Source organism: Nycticebus coucang, chromosome 3 (genome assembly GCF_027406575.1).
Source record: "Nycticebus coucang isolate mNycCou1 chromosome 3, mNycCou1.pri, whole genome shotgun sequence".
Lineage (NCBI taxonomy): Eukaryota > Metazoa > Chordata > Mammalia > Primates > Lorisidae > Nycticebus > Nycticebus coucang.
Window position 1 is genome coordinate 61139742 of NC_069782.1, and position 20409 is coordinate 61160150.

Below are 20409 nucleotides of genomic sequence, written 5' to 3' on the forward strand. Positions count from 1 at the left end.
TGGGCCCTACAGAAATCCCTGCAGAGAAAATGTCACTTTTTAGGCTCCAGAACCCTAGGATGTGCTCTCTAAGTCCCAAGACCAGGCCCTTCCTCAGTGTCCCCCACCTGGGATAGAGGGAGAGAGGAAACTCAGAGCCCAGGGGGCTGCAGCCCCCTACCTGCCTGCCCCATGCTGCCCTGGGCCCAGGCAGGAAGCCAAGAGGAAGGAAGATATGAGGGGAAGGAAGGGGCCCAGGGCCTCAGAGGAGGAGAAGCATGTGGGGGAAGAAGTTGGTGGAGGCCCCTCCTCCACAGCCAGAATTTGGGGGTATAGAGGGGGCAAAGCATTCAAAAGTATCAGGCACCCTATTGGACAAACTCAGGGGGTTCTCAGGCACTCCCAGGACTGACTCCCATCTGGGGGCTTGAATCCCAGTACAATCATCCTGGGAGGTTTGGGAGAGTTAATCCCTGGTTTGCCAGTTCTCAGCCTAGATACAGGACAACTCAGAGCCCATTAATGCACTCCAGAGGCCTGTTAGCCTTGGGAGGGAGCCATTACAGAATCTCAGAGTATTACCACCCCCTGAAAGGGGGCCAGCCCAAGATCTGAAAGTATACCCAACCTCCCCTCCCCCCTACTACTCCTGCTTAGAGCTGGAGTGCATTAGCCCCTTCTGTATCATCCTGGGGCAACCCCCACCTCCACCCCTGGGTACATCAGCCAGTGCCAGGCTCACCTGAGACATCTGGGGGCGCAGGTTGACCTCCCGTAGGTTGACAGCGTGGGGTAGAAGATTATTGAGCAGCTGGCACAGAAGGACTCCATCTCGAAGGGCCTGTGCCAGTTCACACACCTGAGCCCCCTCCCAAGTCACACGGTGGCTGGGTGGCAGCACACGGCACTGGATCAGCCAGTGGGTGCACTGGCGCCACAGCTCCATGGCTGCTGCCTGCCTGGCCAGCTCATGCACTGTCGTGGCCTCCACCACCCACCCGCCCGCCTGTGGAGTGATAGCTTGTGCTACCACTTCCTCTTCTTTGCCTGTAACTGTCGCCCTGGGAGGGGGTGGGGGAGGAGCCAGCCATGGGGGTAGAGGGGGGCACCAGCAACCCAGCCCCACCCCACGCCTTCCACGCTAAATCTGGCCTCTCTTTCCTCTACCAGGTCAACACAAGCCTGGGCATCCATGGGAGTGGGGGACTGGGAGAGTCAGGCTAGCTAGGCTAGGAAGCTGGCTACTTTCCTCCACATACAAGCCATTGGCACAAGGAGCAGTGCCTCCTCTGAAACATACCTGGACTCTGCCCACTTGTCACCCCTCTTCTGCCTCCACCCTGCTCAAGATCCACTGTCTAGACCAGTGCAGTCACTTCCACTTGATTCCCCAACTCTAGCTCTCACCCCCTCTACACTCTGTCTCCCTCCAACAGCAAAGGGGCACCTGTGAGCACCTGAGTCAACTCCCAACCCCCTCACCTCCGCCACCCACCTACAATCTTCCATGGCTCCCGCTTTCCTCCAGGTAAAAGCCTAAGTCCTCCCTGTAGCCGACAGATCCTGGACAATCTGTGCCCATCACTTTCCCGCTGCCCACTTTCTCTCTCTCTCCTTCTGTTTACTCTGCTGCAGCCAGCAGTGGCCTCCTTAATGTGCCTCCAACATGCCAGCTGAGGTGCTGCCTCTGGGCCTTTGCACAGGCTGTGTCTTTCACCTCAAGCAACTCCCCGGCTAACTCCTTCCCAGTTCTTTTCTCAAACATCACCTTCTCATGAAGTCTTCTCAGACCTCCCTATTTCACATCACAGCCTTTGCCCCATCCAATCACACCCTATCCAACTCCCTGCACTAAACCTCTATCCATCCTCTGAAAAAGTAGATATTTGCCATACTTCTTTCTTTATTGTCTACTTAGGAATCTGTGTCTCCTTTGTTCACTGCTGGCCCCTCCCCCACCCAGCATCTGGCATATGTGTGTGCTCTATAAATATTTGTTGAATGAATTTAAGAAAAGACTGAAAGCTCTATCAGCTCCACCTATGTCATCCCAAATCCACGTGTTTAACTTCCAGCCATTGCCATCCCACAAATCCAAACCACTATTACTCCTCTTCTTATAGACTTCAGTAGTGTGATTCATTAATTCATTCATTTAACAAACATTCTCTGTCTTCATAGCCCTTACCTTACAATTATTAGGTGAAATTATCTTCACTAAGAGGTCTGGTACTGCCCTTCCACCCATCTCCCCCTCCATCTGAACACTCTTCGCCCTGGGGTTTCTTTTCTTATTCTTGTAACCACTAGGGGGCGCTAGACTCCTTCACTGGACTGACCTCCTACCTTAGTACTGCACCAAAACTAGGCAGGATGGGAGTTAAGGTTGAAAGAATAGGGAGAAGGGGGCAAGGGAGGAGAGGGAGGTGGAGGGAGGGGGATTAATGGGATTACACCTGCGGTGCATCTTACAAGGGTATATGTGAATCCTAGTAAATGTGGAATGTGAAGGTCTTAGCAAAATAACTAAGAAAATGCCACGAAAGCTATGTTAACTAGTGTGATGAAAATGTGTCAAACGGTGTATGAACCAAGTGTAAGGTGCCCCATGATCATACTAATGTACACAGCTATGATTTAATTAAAAAAAAAAAAAGAAAGAAAAGAAAGACTGCCCTTCTGGCTCGGCGCCTGTGGCTCAAGCAGCTAAGGCGCCAGCCACATACACCTGAGCTAGCGGGTTCGAATCCAGCCCGGGCCCGCCAAACAAGAATGACGGCTGCAACCAAAACATAGCCGGGTGCTGGGCGTTGTGGCAGGCGCCTGTAGTCCCAGCTTCTTGGGAGGAGGAGGCAGGAGACTCGCTTGAGCCCAGGAGTTAGAGGTTGCTGTGAGCTGTGATGCTACAGCACTCTACCACGGTGACAGCTTGAGGCTCTGTCTAAAAAAAAAAAAAAAGAAAAAAGAAAAGAAAAGAAAGAAAGAAGGAAAGAAAGAAAGAAAGAGTCCCGGTATACAGTAAGTGCTCAAAAATGCTTAGCTGAGGCTACAGCTTTCAAGACTGTTACTATGATGAGCCCTTGTTAATAAACATGACCACCTTTTCTGTCTCCAGAAATACTGCTGGAAGCCCCCACTTCCTGCCACCTAGGAAACCACCTGAGAGCTTTGCCCTCAACCTCCCCCTGAGTTCTGCCCAGCACCAATGAGCTGCCTCTGGAGCAGACTGTCGTGTTTTCCCGCATATCCCGCCACAAAACACGCCACCCAGCTAGCTCTCCTTTCCGGGAAACCCAAGGGGACAGAGGGGGAGAAAGCTCCTTCCTCTCCAGGACGTCACAGACGCTGGCTGCCACCCCTCTCGATATGTGAAAGCCGCAGGGGGCTGTCCCATCCCTACCCGGAACCCGGGTGGGGTGGCCAAGGAGAGAGACATTCCTCTGCTCCACGTGGGTCTCAAAGGGCCTGGGGTCAGGGAAGGAGTTATAAAGGGGAGTGGTCATTTGGGGTGGGGCTACGTTTGGGGGGCGGGGCCACAGGAAGGAAGGGCTGCGCGGAGATCTCCAAAGGGGAGAGTATCCACAGGGGGCATGATTAGTAGGGAAAAAAAAAAGTTCTAAGGGGGCGGAACGAGAACAAGGGGCGGGTGAAAGCCAGGTAGGTTGGGTTGGAGGCGGGGTCTGCGTGGGGAGGGGTCTGAAGCGAGCGTGGCCAGGATGACTGGGCTTGGCTCTCACTCAGGTGAGGCCGCCCCGGGAGGCCTAACCCCGGCCGGGGCGGGGAGCAGTCGTGCTTTGGGCAGCGGCCAGAAGCTGCAGAGCCTCAGGCTTCCGCCTGGCCCCAGGCACGCGGGAGCCCCGCGGGTCCTGCCCGGGTGAGTGGAGTCTCCGGACAGATCCACGACTAAGGGGTTACTGGGGTGGGGAATCTCCTCTCCTTCCAGGTGGAGCCAGCAGCTCTCAGGGAGGACCTGGCGGGGTTCGCCGACACAGAAGAGGCCTCAGAGTGAGTGAGTGGGTCGCCGCGTGCCAGGCATGTCTATTCTGTGTAGCCAGGCGTACCTAGGCGTGCTCCTCTAGGTGTGTTTCCTGTGCAGCGTGAAAGACTCAGTGTTTCTATTTTTGCCGGAGTGATCTTTTTAAACTATGAATCAGACTGTGTCCCTCCTTCACTTAAAACTCTTGCAGGGTTCCCACTCCCTCCCACTGAGATTAAAATTCAGGGTGCACCAGTTCTTGCATGGCCTCCCCTACTGGCCTCCCCAACTTCACGTCCTTCCCTGTGCTCCTCATTCATTGTATTCCAGCCACACCAGCCTCCCTGATGAGGTAAGATTTTAAAAACCAAGCTCCATCTCATCTACAGGCCTTTGGACTTGCTGTATCCCCTGCCCCTCAACCTGGACGACTCTTCCAAATCTTTCCCTAACTCCCTCCTTCTGTATTGAGATCTCAATTCCCACATCACCTCATGGGAGAAGCCTGTCCTGACTTTGCTATTTAAGATAGCCCACGTCCACCCCTTACAACATTCTTTTTTTTTGGAGTTTTTGGCCGGGGCTGGGTTTGAACCCACCACCTCCAGCATATGGGGCCGGCGCCCTACTCCTTTGAGCCACAGGCGCCGCCCTCCCTTCCTACATTCTTTATCATATCTGTCTTATTGCCTTCATTGATTACTCCAAAAAATTATCTTCTTCATTCTTTGTGTGCTTGTGTGTCTGCCTTACCCAGCAGACGGGGAGCTCGGGAGGGCAGGACAGTGGGATGCAGGCCAGTCTTTCATATCTTCAGGGTCTAGAAACAGAGCCTGGCACACAGTAGGTGTTCAACCAATTAGTGTTTGCTTAATGTCAAATGTGAGTCCTTGGGTCTATCTGTGTCCATGCTATCTATGCTGGTGTCCCCCTACTCCACCCCTGCCATGTACATGTGTCCTCAAACTACCAGCCTTGCCACTGATCCACCTGCACTCTCCACCAACCAGGGCAAGAGACAGAGGTTTGGGAGTATCTAAGTCTTAAGACCAAGGCTAGTTCTGGCCAGCTGACAAATAGGAAGTGCACAGGCATTCTGAAGACACACCTGGTTTCAGGTATGCAGCACCTGCAGGGCGGGTCTAGAAACTTCCTGTCCCGTCCAGGCCTGCTGACTCAGGAGGCTAGAATCCTGGTGCTATTTCCCTAAAGACCCCTCCAGATCCAGAAGGCCTTTGGGGGATGGGGTTAGGGAGGTAAGAAGCAGATTCTCCTCTTCCTTTCCATCTGCAGCAGTTTTTTTTTTGTTTTTTTTTTTTTTTCGTAGAGACAGAGTTTCACTTTATTGCCCTCGGTAGAGTGCCGTGGCCTCACACAGCTCACAGCAACCTCCAACTCCTGGGCTTAGGCGATTCTCCTGCCTCAGCCTCCCGAGTAGCTGGGACCACAGGCGCCCGCCACAACGCCCGGCTATTTTTTTGTTGCAGTTTGGCCGGGGCCGGGTATGAACCCGCCACCCTCGGTATATGGGGCCAACGCCCTGCTCACTGAGCCACAGGCGCCGCCCATCTGCAGCAGTTTTTCCCATCAGACACTTAAGACACACTGGCCCAAAGACTGGTGAGATTATCAGGAAACTACCAAAATGTCTGAGACCTACATTTGACCATCATAATAACAAATTGTGGCTGGACGTGGTGGCTCATGCCTATAATTCTAGCACTCTGGGAGACTGAGATGGGCAGATTGCTTGAGTTCAGGAATTCCAGCCTGAACAAAAGCGAGATCCTGTATCTACTAAAAATAAAGAAAATAGTGAGAACCTATCTCTACTAAAAATAGAAAAACTAGCTGGGCTTTGTGGCAGGTGCCTATATTCCCAGCTCCTCAGGAGGCTAAGGCAAGAGGATCACTTCAGCCCAGGAGTTTGAGGTTGCTGTGAGCTATGATGCCAGAGTGACAGAGTAAGACTCTGTCTCAAAAAAAAAAGCTAGAAAAAATAAATTGTATTCATTCCAAAATATGAGAAGAATTTGCCAACGCTAAACTGCAGTTTTCTGACATTTCTACAAAATATGACCTTTTAAGAACCTCAACAATGGTGTTATAACCTAAAGCAATGTATGGGTTAGGGTTTGCACACATCCTGAGAATCCTGGAGTGTGTACATGGATTGGTGAGAACCTTGGACACATTTGTAAGTTACCTAAATTCCCACTGCCTGGAATTTTTTTTTCTTTTTATCCAGAGAGTCACTAGGCTTATTCCCTCAGAATCCTACCATTTTTACTCTGTGAGACTCTTCCTGGCCACACTACCAAGAATTTTTGCCCCACCACTAGAACCTTCATCATATCCTGTTCTGGGTTTGGTTTTTCTGCCTGGCACTCTCTTGTGTATTCTATCATCTCATTATTTCTTAGTCATCCCCCCACCCCCAAGCAGAGATTCCTATCCATTTGTTCATAGTGGGTCTGTAATGCCTAGAATAGATGTCTGGCACACTTTTGGCATCCCATAAAAGTGGGCTTATTAATTGAATTTTTACAAAACATGGTGGTGGGACATCATCTTTGTTAATTTTTTCACTTTATAAAAATTGCATTACCTTTGAAAGTAATAGGTGTTACATCTTCTTCCTTTGTAAGAACCCAGTAGATATATGCTGTTTTCATAACACCACAGCCCATCCTAATTAAAAAAGTTACTCATAGCCAGATTTTATATTTTTACATAAATATTAACATATATTTATACGTAAATATATTAAATGCAAAAAAAGTATACACATTTGAAGAAAGGAAAAAAGCTGTATTAAATCTGTAATACTCAAGTCACATTGGACTTCTACAATTACAAGAGATGTTCAACATGACTTGTAAACATCTTTTGTTATCAGTATATATTATTACAATTTTTTTTTTTTTTATTGTTGGGGATTCATTGAGGGTACAATAAGCCAGTTACACTGATTGCAATTGTTAGGTAAACTCCCTCTTGCAATCATGTCTTGCCCCCATAAAGTGTGACACACACTAAGGCCCCACCCTCCTCCCTCCATCCCTCTTTCTGCTTCCCCCCCCCATAACCTTGTCATTAATTGTCCTCATATCAAGATTGAGTACATAGGATTCATGCTTCTCCATTTTTGTGATGCTTTACTAAGAATAATGTCTTCCACGTCCATCCAGGTTAATACGAAGGATGTAAAGTCTCCATTTTTTTTAATGGCTGAATAGTATTCCATGATATACATATACCACAGCTTGTTAATCCATTCCTGGGTTGGTGGGCATTTAGGCTGTTTCCACATTTTGGCAACGGTAAATCGAGCTGCAGTAAACAGTCTAGTACAAGTGTCCTTATGATAAAAGGATTTCTTTCCTTCCGGGTAGATGCCCAGTAATGGGATTGCAGGATCAAATGGGAGGTCTAGCTTGAGTGCTTTGAGGTTTCTCCATACTTCCTTCCAGAAAGGTTGTACTAGTTTGCAGTCCCACCAGCAGTGTAAAAGTGTTCCCTTCTCTCCACATCCACGCCAGCATCTGCAGTTTTGAGATTTTGTGATGTGGGCCATTCTCACTGGGGTTAGATGATATCTCAGGGTTGCTTTGATTTGCATTTCTCTAATATATAGAGATGATGAACATTTTTTCATGTGTTTGTTAGCCATTCGTCTGTCATCTTTAGAGAAAGTTCTATTCATGTCTCTTGCCCATTGATATAAGGGATTGTTGGCTTTTTTCATGTGGATTAATTTGAGTTCTCTGTAGATCCTGGTTATCAAGCTTTTGTCTGATTGAAAATATGCAAATATCCTTTCCCATTGTGTAGGTTGTCTCTTTGCTTTGGTTATTGTGTCCTTAGCTGTACAGAAGCTTTTCAGTTTAATGAAGTCCCATTTGTTTATTTTTGTTGTTGTTGCAATTGCCATGGCAGTCTTCTTCATGAAGTCTTTCCCCAGGCCAATATCTTCCAGTGTTTTTCCTATGCTTTCTTGGAGGATTTTTATTGTTTCATGCCTTAAGTTTAAGTCCTTTATCCATCTTGAATCAATTTTTGTGAGTGGTGGGTCCAGTTTCAGTCTTTTACATGTAGACATCCAATTCTCCCAACACCATTTATTGAATAGGGAGTCTTTCCCCCAAGGTAAGTTCTTGTTTGGTTTATCAAAGATTAGGTGGTTGTAAGATGTTAGTTTCATTTCTTGGTGTTCAATTCGATTCCAAGTGTCTATGTCTCTGTTTTTGTGCCAGTACCATGCTGTCTTGAGCACTATGGCTTTGTAGTACAGACTAATATCTGGTGTGCTGATGCCCCCAGCTTTATTTTTGTTACTAAGAACTGCCTTAGCTATACGGGGTTTTTTCCGGTTCCATACAAAACGCAGAATCATTTTTTCCAAATCTTGAAAGTACGATGTAGGTACTTTGATAGGAATGGCATTGAATAGGTAGATTGCTTTGGGGAGTATAGACATTTTAACAATGTTAATTCTTCCCATCCATGAGCATGGTATGTTCTTCCATTTGTTAATATCCTCTGCTATTTCCTTTCTGAGGATTTCATAGTTTTCTTTATAGAGGTCCTTCACCTCCTTCGTTAGGTATATTCCTAGGTATTTCATTTTCTTTGAAACTATGATGAAGGGAGTTGTGTCCTTAATTAGCTTCTCATCTTGACTGTTATTGGTGTATACAAAGGCTACTGACTTGTGGACATTGATTTTATATCCATAAACATTACTGTATTTTTTGATGACTCTAGGAGTCTTGTGGTTGAGTCTTTGGGGTTCTCCAAGTATAAGATCATGTCGTCAGCAAAGAGGGAGAGTTTGACCTCCTCTGCTCCCATTTGGATTCCCTTTATTTCCTTGTCTTGCCTAATTGTATTGGCTAGAACTTCCAGCACTACGTTGAATAGTAAAGGTGACAGAGGACAACCTTGTTTGGTTCCAGTTCTAAGAGGAAAAGCTTTCAGTTTTACTCCATTCAGTAAAATATTGGCTGTGGGTTTGTCATAGATAGCTTCAATCAGTTTTAGAAATGTGCCACCTATGCCTATACTCTTCAGTGTTCTAATTAGAAAAGGATGCTGGATTTTATCAAATGTTTTTTTCTGCATCTATTGAGAGGATCATATGATCTTTATTTTTGCCTCTGTTAATATGGTGGATAACGTTTATGGACTTGCGTATGTTAAACCAGCCTTGCATCCCTGGGATGAAGCCTACTTGATCATGATGAATGACTTTTTTGATGATAAGCTGTAATCTATTGGCTAGGATTTTGTTGAGAATTTTTCCATCCATATTCATGAGTGAGATTGGTCTGAAATTCTCCTTTTTGCTTGGGTCTTTTCCTGGTTTTGGTATCAGGGTGATGTTTGCTTCATAGAATGTGTTGGGGAAGATTCCTTCTTCCTCAGTTTTTTGGAATAATTTCTGCAGTACAGGAATAAGCTCTTCCTTGATGGTTTGATAGAATTCTGGAGTGAAGCCATCTGGACCAGGGCATTTTTTGGTTGGAAGCTTTTTTATTGTTTCTTTGATCTCAGTGCTTGAAATTGGTCTGTTCAGGAGCTCTATTTCTTCCTGGCTAAGTCTAGGGAGAGGGTGTGATTCCAAATATTGATCCATTTCCTTCACATTGTCAAATTTCTGGGCATAGAGTTTCTGGTAGTATTCAGAGATGATCTCTTGTATCTCTGTGGGATCAGTTGTTATTTCCCCTTTATCGTTTCTGATTGAGGTTATTAGAGATTTTACTTTTCTATTTCTAGTTAGTCTGGCCAGTGGTTTATCTATTTTATTTAATTTTTCAAAAAACCAACTCCTTGTTTCTTTAATTTTCTGAATGATTCTTTTGTTTTCAATTTCATTAATCTCTGATTTGATTTTGGATATTTCTTTTCTTCTACTGAGTTTAGGCTTAGATTGTTCTTCTTTTTCCAATTCCATAAGATCTCTTGTGAGATTGTTGATGTGCTCTCTTTCTGTTTTTCGAATGTAGGCATCTAAAGCGATGAATTTTCTTCTCAAAACTGCTTTTGCAGTATCCCACAGGTTTTGGTAGCTTGTGTCTTCATTGTTGTTATGCTCAAGGAAGTTAATGATTTCCTGTTTTATTTCTTCCTTCACCCATCTGTTATTCAACAGAAGATTGTTTAGTTTCCATGCCTTTGGGTGGGGTTGAGCATTTTTGTTAGAGTTGAGTTCCACCTTTAGTGCCTTATGGTCTGAGAAGATACAAGGTAAAATTTCAATTCTTTTGATTCTGTTGATATTTGTTTTGTGTCCCAGGATATGATCAATTTTGGAGAATGTTCCATGGGGTGATGAGAAGAAGGTATATTCTTTATCTTTGGGGTGGAGTGTTCTATATACGTCTATCAAGCATAGTTGTTCTAGGGTCTCATTTAAATCTCTTACATCTTTGTTTAATTTCTGTTTAGAGGATCTGTCCAGCTCTGTAAGAGGAGTGTTAAGGTCCCCTGTTATGATGGTATTATCAGATATCATATTGCTCAAACTGAGTAAGGTCTGCTTCAAGAATCTGGGAGCATTTAAATTGGGTGCATAAATATTTAGAATTGAAATGTCTTCTTGTTGTAGTTTTCCCTTGACCAATATAAAGTGACCATCTTTGTCTTTTTTGACTTTAGTTGCTTTAAATCCATATGTATCTGAAAATAAGATTGCAACTCCTCTTTTCTTCTGAATTCCATGTGCCTGAAAAATTGTCTTCCAACCCTTGACTCGGAGCTTTAATTTGTCTTTTGAAGCCAGGTGTGTTTCTTGCAGACAGCAAATGGATGGCTTGTGTTTTTTAATCCAGTCAGCCAATCTATGTCTCTTCAGTGGGGAATTCAAGCCATTAACATTTATTGAGATAATTGATAAGTGTGGTAGTATTCTATTCATCTTACTTGGTGAGAGTTCATTGCTTAGTTTTATCTCTTGCATCAGTGTGGAGGTTAGGTTCTGTCCTTTGATTTCTGAGTTCTTACTTTGCTGCTGATCCATTGTGGTGGTCAGTGTGCAGAACAGGTTGAAGTATTTCCTGTAGAGCTGGTCTTGTTGTGGCAAATTTCCTCAATGTTTGTATATCCGTAAATGATTTGATTTCTCCGTCAATTTTGAAGCTTAGCTTAGCAGGGTACAGAATTCTGGGCTGAAAATTGTTCTGTTTAAGTAGATTAAAGGTAGATGACCATTGTCTTCTTGCTTGGAAAGTTTCATTAGAGAAGTCTGCGGTTACTCTGATGGATTTGCCCCTGTAGGTCAACTGGCGCTTACTCCTGGCAGCTTGCAGAATCTTTTCTTTTGTCTTGACTTGGACAGGTTCATCACGATTTGTCTTGGAGAAGCTCGGTTAGAGTTGAGGCGACCCGGGGTCCGATATCCCTCTGAAAGCAGTGTGTCAGAATCTTTGGCGAGGTTTGGGAAATTTTCTTTTATAATATTCTCTAGTATGGCTTCCATTCCTCTGGGGCATTCTTCTTCCCCTTCTGGAATTCCTGTAACTCGTATGTTGGAACGCTTCATAGAGTCCCATAATTCTGACAGTGAACGTTCTGCTTTCTCTCTCTTCTTTTCTGCCTCTTTTACTGTCTGAGTTATCTCAAGAGCTTTGTCTTCTACCTCTGAAATTCTTTCTTCTGCATGGTCTAACCTGTTGCTGATACTTTCCATTGCATCTTTAAGTTCCCTAATTGACTGTTTCAGTTCCTTCAGGTCTGCTATATCCTTTTTATATTCTTCATATCATTCATCTCTTATTTGATTCTGTTTTTGGATTTCCTTTTGGTTATTTTCCACTTTATTAGCTATTTCCTTCATTGTTTCCATCATTTCTTTCATTGTTTTCAACATGTGTATTCTAAATTCCCTTTCTGTCATTCCTAACATTTCTATACTGGTGGAATCATCTGCAGTAGCTACCTCATGGTCCCTTGGTGGAGTTGTTCTAGACTGGTTCTTCATGTTGCCTGGAGTTTTCTGCTGATTCTTCCTCATGAGTGATTTCTTTTATCTGTTTCCTTGCCCTAATTTTCCTTTCACTTCCTCTTGCTCTTTAAGTTCTTGTGCCTGTGGACTAAGGGTTACAGGACCAGAAGGGTGAGAAGGTTGAAGAGCAAAAAAAGGGGGATGAAAGAAAGGAGGACCGAGTGATAAGAAAAAAAGAAAGATAGAGAAAGGAGAGGGGGTGGGTATAAGGAATATTGACAAAAAGAAGAGAGGCACAGAAAGAGGGAGACAGGGCAATATAGGTGTACAGTAGGGTACTTTGACACAACCTTAAAAAACCCCACCTTCTGGGGGTGCCCAGCTGCGTGGTTCCCTTGAGGTCAGCAGCTCTTTGCTAACCCGGTCAGACACAGTACCCCACCTCCACCAAGTAGAGAGGAAAGACAAAAATGCTATAAATCAAACCAAAACAAGCAAACAGAAAACTTTACAGGGATAAAATTGGGTGAAAAACCAAATGATATCGGTAGAAACACTAGCAAAAATGAAGTTGAAGTTATTAAAAAAGGCAGCAATGGGAAATTGTAATTAAACTTGGAAAATTGAGAAAGAAAAAGGGATCTGTGTGGAAAAGATTGAAATTAAAAAAACAAAAGAACATCAGCAACGTCAAAATAAACAAACAAAAAAACCAACCAAACAAAAAAAAAAAAAAAGAAAAAAATTCACAACCAAAAACAAAGCAGTTTGTATATGTTATTGAATATTGTCTGGGCAACACGTGGTCTTCTGGGGTATGAGATGTTAGTCACAGTTCTGATACGACTGGAGGCTGCTGATTTCTCAAACCCCAGCAGGTAGACACCCTAAATCTCTCTTCAGCCTACTTAAAAGGCACTTTGAACTTGTAAACTTGCTGAGCAGAAGCTTTCCCAGCTTTCTCACTGGAATCGCTGCTGAAGTGGCTATCCACTTACCCAGTGTGCCAAAACTGGTCTCACTCTGCCCCTGAGGGTTAGGGCTGCAAGGCGGCTCAGACCCCACCCTTAGGCTACTTGGTTGCTGGGTTACCAGCTCCCACCCGTTTCTAGCTCTGCGACCCTGAGGGCGGAGCTTGCCGGGGCAGATCACTGACAATGGATCCGTGTGACCCACCGCCAAACACTATTAGCTCTGTCTGGCTCAGCGGCTCAGACTGGGGCCCTAGACAACGGCCAAAGTTCTCCGCACTCCCGCTCAGGCCTTCCCCAAGGCAGTTCAACTCAGTGCCAAGTCCAAGGACATCAAAACAGTTCACAGGTAAGGCCTTTCTAGTTTGCAGTCTCGCTGCTACTGAACTTACAGTTGTGGGCGGGTTTAGACGGATTGAACACACGCGACCACTTGCCGGTTTTCCACGGTTTTAGTCCTCCTCTTGGGGTCCAGAAGTCTCTCGCTGACTCCCTGTATCCTCATAGGAGTGATGATAGGCAGTTCCCACCAGCCAGAGATGCCTGGAGTCCTATCTCCCCAGACTCACGGTGCCCAGATGCAAGGAAACTGTTACTCGGCTGCCATCTTGCTCCGCCTCCTATTATTACAATTTTAATCTAGATTTTTCCTTTCTTAAAATGCATACACTTTTCAGCACCCTCTGTATAATGCATTACTGTATGTAATGTACAAATATATAATAAATAATATTTATAATTTTACTTTTGTATATTTAAATATATTTCTAAAAAAATTTGTGTTATTTATATAAAATATATATATGAAATCTGGCTACAAGTAACTTGTTTATTTATGTATATGCCAGCATGCCCTCAGATACCAAAATCTGCAGATGCTCAAGTCCCTGATATAAAATGTTGCATGTGCCTAAAACCTAAGCATCTTCCTGAATACTGTACATCATCTCTGGATTATTGATAATATCTAATACAATATAAATCACTATTATACCATATCATTTTTTATTGCATTGATATTTTATATGGCATGTATTTTTTTCTAAACATTTTTTATTTTCGGTTGGTTGGTTCTGCAGGTACAATACCTGCCAATAGGGAAGGCTGAGTGTGTGTGAAGTGTCCCAAAAGCCTCCAAACATAACTTTTCAAAATATTTTCTATGTATTGGCCACCTCTTTGTAAAATTTTGTAATGAATGTTTTAAATAAGGGTACTTTAGATACATTTTCCCATTTTCCCTATGTATGGTGACTTTTGGGGCACTCTGTATATTCTGGTCACATTGTTGCATTTTAAGGTATGATAGAATATGAGCTACTGCCTCCAAAACCAAGAAGAGCACAGAAGGAGCTGACCCAGCCACTCTGGAGGCAAAGCTAATTACATTTTACAGATATGGAAGACTGAGGCCTGTTGACAGTGCAGAGCTCCGCCCTGGCACCATCTATTCTGAAGAGCTCCATGCAGGTGCCTCAGGATGGAGAGGATCTTGCTAACCAACCCTGGTACCATGGCCCCCTGTCCCGCCAGGTACCATCTCCTGCAGGGCCTCAGCCCCATCTAGGGAGAACCTCTCCTACCCTTGAACTACCTGGGTCCTGGATCAGGGGGGCTTTAGAGCCAGAGTCTGTTGGGAGAGGTGGCTGGGAGCCACCCAGTCTTGAAGTTTGGCTGCCTAGGAATTGTCACTCTATATTTAAATTATCATTTTCTTTAGGATGGTGTTGAAGATGGTGACAGAGATAGAGAAGGGTCCTAAAGGCTCCCAAACTACCCTTGGCCCTGTCCATTCCCGCCCGGTCCCATCTGCCTCCTGGCATTTCTCTCTCAATTTGATGTTCCCTGCCACCATCTCCAACTCAGATCTCACCCTCAGGAGTCCTCGAACACTGAACAGCCAATGAAATCATGAGGTTTCATGATTTCAGACACAGTGGCGTATGCCCATAATCCCAGCACTTTGGGAAGATCACTTCAGGCCACTAGTTCAAGACCAGCCTGAGCAAATAATGAGAACCCAACACTTATTATAAAAATTTTAAAACAAAATTAGCTGGGTTTGGTGGGTGCCTGTAGTCCCAGCTACTTGGAAGGCTGAGGCAGGAGAATCACTTGAGCCCCAAGGTTATTTGAGGCTACAGTGAGCTATGATGATGTCATTGTACTCCAGCCTGGGTGACAGAGTGAGCTCCTGTCTCTTAAAAAAAGAAAAAAATCATGAGAGACAGTATCGCTTAGCAGTTAAAATCCCATACTCTGAATCCAGGCATCAAAGGCTCAAATGTCAACCCTCCAACTTATATCCTCTGTAGCCTTGGGCAAGATGTTTGATCTCTCTGGGCTTCATTTTCCCTATCTTTAAAATGAGAATAATATTACCTACCACCTGACCTTATTATAAGAATTACAGGAGTTAATATTTCTTACATTTAGGCCAGGCTCAGTGGCTCATACCTGTAATCCCAGCACTCTGGGAGGCCGAGGTAGGTGTATCACTTGAGCTCATGAGTTCGAGACCAGCCTGAGCATGAGTGAGACGCCCACCCCCCATCTCTATAAAAAATGAAAAACTGAGGCAAGAGGATTGCTTGAGTCCAGGAGTTTGGGGTTGCTGTGAGCTATGATACTACGGCACTCTACAAAGTGTGACAAAGTGAGACTCTGTCTCAAAATATATATATATGTATATACTTTTAACATTTAAACATTTAACATTTAAAGCAGTACCTGGAACGTATGGTGAGGACTATATGTGTGCCTACTACATTTATTGTTAGGTTCCCCAGCCCCCATCTCCAGCTGAGTTTTGCCTTTTGGAGCCTGGTCTCTCCTAGTCTATTTTGACACCAGACACCACAGCTGGAGTAAGACTACTTGAAAATATTTTAGAAGGAGAAATTTAGGAGCCCACAGTCTGGAAGGATCCAGCTAATGGCTTTTCTTGAAGTCACATTTGCATAGCAAGCCCAGTGCATTTACCAGGTTGGAAGTTGCATTGGTTAGCGTCTACCAAAGGCTGCAACAAATATTCCCAAGATATCACCAGCTAAACACAATCAGGCATTTATAAACTTGTAGCCCAGCCACCTTGGGCTATAGTCCAAAGTGTCTGAGAAGTGGGGATGCAGAGCTCCATAAATCCAGACCAGAGGCCAAGTCTGTCTGTGGTCCTGCCATGCCCCATGGATTTGTGATATCCAGCCCACAGATATGGGACAGAACCAGGAGAGTTTCATGGAGCAGATCTGGATATTGCCCACAGCTCTTTTACCCCACATCCCATTGACCAGAGCTTGTCTCATGATGACCCAGGTTGCAAGGGAGCCTGGGAAATGTAGTCTCTCAAAAATGTAGTCACCTCAAAATAGGTGCTCAAGAGAAAGAAGAAAATGGTTTAATGCAAAGCTACCTAGTCTTCGCCTGCCACAGAGGTTTCGCTAGGGGGGCTTTTCTTGTTTTGAGAGGTCATCGGGGAGGGAATTACAACTAACCACTACTCTGTGCTCATTCCTTAGCTCCCCCTGCTCTCTGTCCTCCAACCACAGAAGGCTGAAACTCTTCTTCAGCAAAGACGGTGATTTCCTGGTTCGTGCCTCTGGGTCCTGTGGGGGCCACCCTGTGATCTCCTGCCACTGGCAGGGTTCAGTCCTACACTTTGAGGTGTTCCATGTGGCCCTGCGTCCCCGGCCAGGCCAGCCTGTGGCCCTCTTTCAGCTGGAGGATGAGCAATTTCCCAGTATGCCTGCCCTGGTTTGCAGTTATGTGACCAATCGGTGCCCACTGTCCCAGGCCACAGGGGCTGTGGTCTGCAGGCCTGTGCTCGGCAGGGGCCTCTGCAACGCAGCTTTAGTGATGACACCCTCATGGACAGCCCAGCTTAGATAGAGCGTCTCAGGTACTCATGGTTTCTCTACCTCCTTGAAAACACCCAGCATCTCCACATCAGCATTATTGACATTGAGGGACCCATAATTCTTGGTCTGGAGTGGCTGTCCTGTCCATTGTTGCACTTTGGGACACATCCTTGGCCTCCACCTGCTAGATGCCAATAACAAGCCACTCTCCTTTTCAGACTAGCTGTGACTACTAAAGATGTTCCAACGTTGCAAGCACCCCCTGGAGGTAGCACACCTTGGTTGAGTAGACCCTCTGATACAGGGTGACAGGATGCAGGGCTTTCTGGGTACTGGTGAGGGTTGCTCTTCTTAGACTGGGACTGCAGGTCTCTTTACCCCTTGTCCCCAGGGAAAGGAAGTGGAGCAACAGTCAGCCTGCAGACTTGGTGCATATGTGGCAGTCAAGAGAAGACCACTCTGAACCAGGTGAGGATCTGCTAGGATAGCACATATAGCTCAGAGATCAACTCTGCTGCTCACCACCAGAGCACTCTTGGGCAGGTGATGGAACCTCTCAGAGCCTCAACTTCTTACTTTGGAAAATGGGGTTAGTAATGCCCTCAATGTTGTCATGTGAATTAAAACACAGGAACTTTGGAGATGCTTTAAAATGCATGTTTACATGTTCAAAATTATTCCAAGAAGCCCTATCTGTTCTCATTCAAATGACACATCTCTCCTTATGGTTGCTGGAACCTTCTAGTCTTATTTCTGCCCTAGGACCTTTGCATTTGCTATTCTCACCATTGATGGGAACATTCCCATTTCCCTAATCTTTTCCTGAGTGGATCCTCTGCACCCAGTAGGAGTTCCTCAAAGCAGTTGACCCTGACTGTCTTGCCTAAAAGAGGACTCACCCCATGTATGTCCCCTCCTGCTCTTTTTGTATCCCCCCAATTCAACACAAGCCCTCTGCATGGCAGGCCCAGTGCTAAGTGCTAGAACACACCAGTGAACCAGAAAGACAAAGATCCCGACCTAAGGTGAGGCAATATACTATTGAAGGACAACAGACCATGAACCACAAAAATAAGTCAATTGTGTATGGTTTGGGATAAAAATTAAAACAAAGTTGGGGAGGTTAGGAAAATAAGGATGGAGGTGGATGTTGCATTTGTTTGATTCATTGATTGATTGAGCAAGGTATCACTGTTGCCTGGGCTACGTGCAATGGCATTGTAGCTCACTACAACATCAAATTCCTGGGCTCAAGCAATCTTCCTGCCTCAGCCTCACAAGGAACAGGGACTGTAGACACATGCCACCATGTGTAACTAATTTTTCTTTTAAATTTTTTGTGGAGGTAGATCCCATTGTGTTGCTGAAGCTGGTCTCTAACTCCTGTCCTGAAGCAATCCTCCCACCTATGGCCTCGCAGATGTGCTAGCATTATAGGCATGAGCCACCCTTCTGGCCTGCAGCCTCAGAAAAGGCCTCATTGAGAAAACAAATGGAAGGAAATGAGGGAAGGAATAATGTATAATTGAGGCATGAAAATGGCCCAGACAGAAGGAACAGCCAGTGCAAAGACCCTGGGGTGGGAACAACAATTTGAACTGTTCACTCAGCCAACGAATGTAGATGAAGCAGCAAGAACGAGACCATGGGGGTCAGATTGTGAGGGCTTTGTCAGCTACTGTAGGGACTTTGGCCTTTTTTCAGAGTGTGCTGAGAAACTTGGGCAGGTTTTGAGCACCTAGAACATTATCAAATGCTTGATAAAGAGTTCCCCAAAAAGTATCAGCACTGTTTATAGCAGTAATCACCCCCATAGGTAAACATGCTACACATTTTACAAAATACATCGTTTGAAACATTAATAAGTTTATTTCCTTGACACTTCTGTACTTTTGTGAATTTTGAATAATACTTTTTTTAACATTTTAATTTCATTTTGTCAATGTTTGCCATCTTCGATCAGAGGGGTAAAAACAAAGAATTCAAATTTAAAACATAGTATTCAGAATTCACAAAAATACAGAAGAGGTGCCAAAGAATGTTTTGGAATCATCTGTAAGTATATAGCATTTCTACTGGTGATGTCGTTCATATTCAAAGCTGCACCAAGGGAAGCTGAGACATCCTGTTTTTGTTGTTTTTTTTTGTTTGTTTGTTTGTTTTTTATTGTTGGGGATTCGTTGAGGGTACAATAAGCCAGGTTACAATGCTTACAATTGTTAGGCAAAGTCCCTCTTGCAATCACATCTTACCAAATAAAGTGTGACACATACCAAGGCCCCACACACCTCCCTCCTTCCCTCTTTCTGTTCCCCCCCATAACCATAATTGTCACTAATTGTCCTCATATAAAAATTGAGTACATAGGATTCATGCTTCTCCATTCTTGTGATGCTTTACTAAGAATAATGTCTTCCACGTCCATCCAGGTTAATACAAAGGATGTAAAGTCTCCATTTTTTTAATGGCTGAATAGTATTCCATGGTATACATAAACCACAGCTTGTTAATCCATTCCTGGGTTGGTGGGCATTTAGGCTGTTTCCACATTTTCGCGATTATAAATTGAGTTGCAATAAACAGTCTCGTACAAGTGTCCTTATGATAAGAGGATTTTTTTCCTTCTGGGTAGATGCCCAGTAATGGGATTGCAGGATCAAATGGGAGGTCTAGCTTGAGTGCTTTGAGGTTTCTCCATACTTCCTTCCAGAAAGGTTGTACTAGTTTGCAGTCCCACCAGCGGTGTAAAAGTGTTCCCTTCTCTCCACATCCACGCCAGCATCTGCAGTTTTGAGATTTTGTGATGTGGGCCATTCTCACTGGGGTTAGATGATATCTCAGGGTTGTTTTGATTTGCATTTCTCTAATATATAGAGATGATGAACATTTTTTCATGTGTTTGTTAGCCATTCGTCTGTCGTCTTTAGAGAAAGTTCTATTCATGTCTCTTGCCCACTGATATAAGGGATTATTGGCTTTTTTCATGTGGATTAATTTGAGTTCTCTATAGATCCTAGTTATCAAGCTTTTGTCTGATTGAAAATATGCAAATATCCTTTCCCATTGTGTAGGTTGTCTCTTTGCTTTGGTTATCGTCTCCTTAGCTGTACAGAAGCTTTTCAGTTTAATGAAGTCCCATTTGTTTATTTTTGTTGTTGTTGCAATTGCCATGGCAGTCTTCTTCATGAAGTCTTTCCCCAGGCCAATATCTTCCAGTGTTTTTCCTATGCTTTCTTGGAGGATTTTTTTTGTTTCATGCCTTAAGTTTAAGTCCTTTATCCATCTTGAATCAATTTTTGTGAGTGGGGAAAGGTGTGGGTCCAGTTTCAGTCTTTGACATGTAGACATCCAGTTCTCCCAACACCATTTATTGAATAGGGAGTCTTTCCCCCAAGGTATGTTCTTGTTTGGTTTATCAAAGATTAGGTGGTTGTAAAATGTTAGTTTCATTTCTTGGTTTTCAATTCGATTCCAAGTGTCTATGTCTCTGTTTTTGTGCCAGTACCATGCTGTCTTGACCACTATGGCTTTGTAATACAGACTAAAATCTGGTATGCTGATGCCCCCAGCTTTATTTTTGTTACAGAGAACTGCCTTAGCTATACGGGGTTTTTTCCGGTTCCATACAAAATGCAGAATCATTTTTTCCAAATCTTGAAAGTACGATGTTGGTATTTT

The 20409-nt window shown here is 44.5% G+C and overlaps 2 protein-coding genes across 4 annotated transcripts in view; one reads left to right on the top strand and one right to left on the bottom strand.

Moving 5' to 3' along the window:
• The window catches only part of VAV1 (vav guanine nucleotide exchange factor 1), a 75786-nt gene extending 74745 nt beyond the window's left edge, over window positions 1-1041 (bottom strand). For all 3 annotated transcript variants that reach the window (XM_053585122.1, XM_053585120.1, XM_053585119.1), the window contains exon 1: window positions 722-1041. In XM_053585122.1, coding sequence (XP_053441097.1) covers window positions 722-925 — 204 coding nt within the window. In that variant the 5' untranslated portion in view covers window positions 926-1041. The remainder of the gene's footprint in view (window positions 1-721) is intronic.
• Window positions 1042-3579: 2538 nt separating this feature from the next.
• Window positions 3580-20409, top strand: part of SH2D3A (SH2 domain containing 3A) — a 32332-nt gene continuing 15502 nt past the window's right edge. Inside the window, 6 exon segments of the mRNA XM_053585191.1 lie at window positions 3580-3984; window positions 14271-14407; window positions 16423-16446; window positions 16448-16697; window positions 16700-16772; window positions 17123-17199. Of these exon segments, the coding sequence (XP_053441166.1) occupies window positions 14339-14407; window positions 16423-16446; window positions 16448-16697; window positions 16700-16772; window positions 17123-17199 (493 nt within the window). The 5' untranslated portion in view covers window positions 3580-3984; window positions 14271-14338.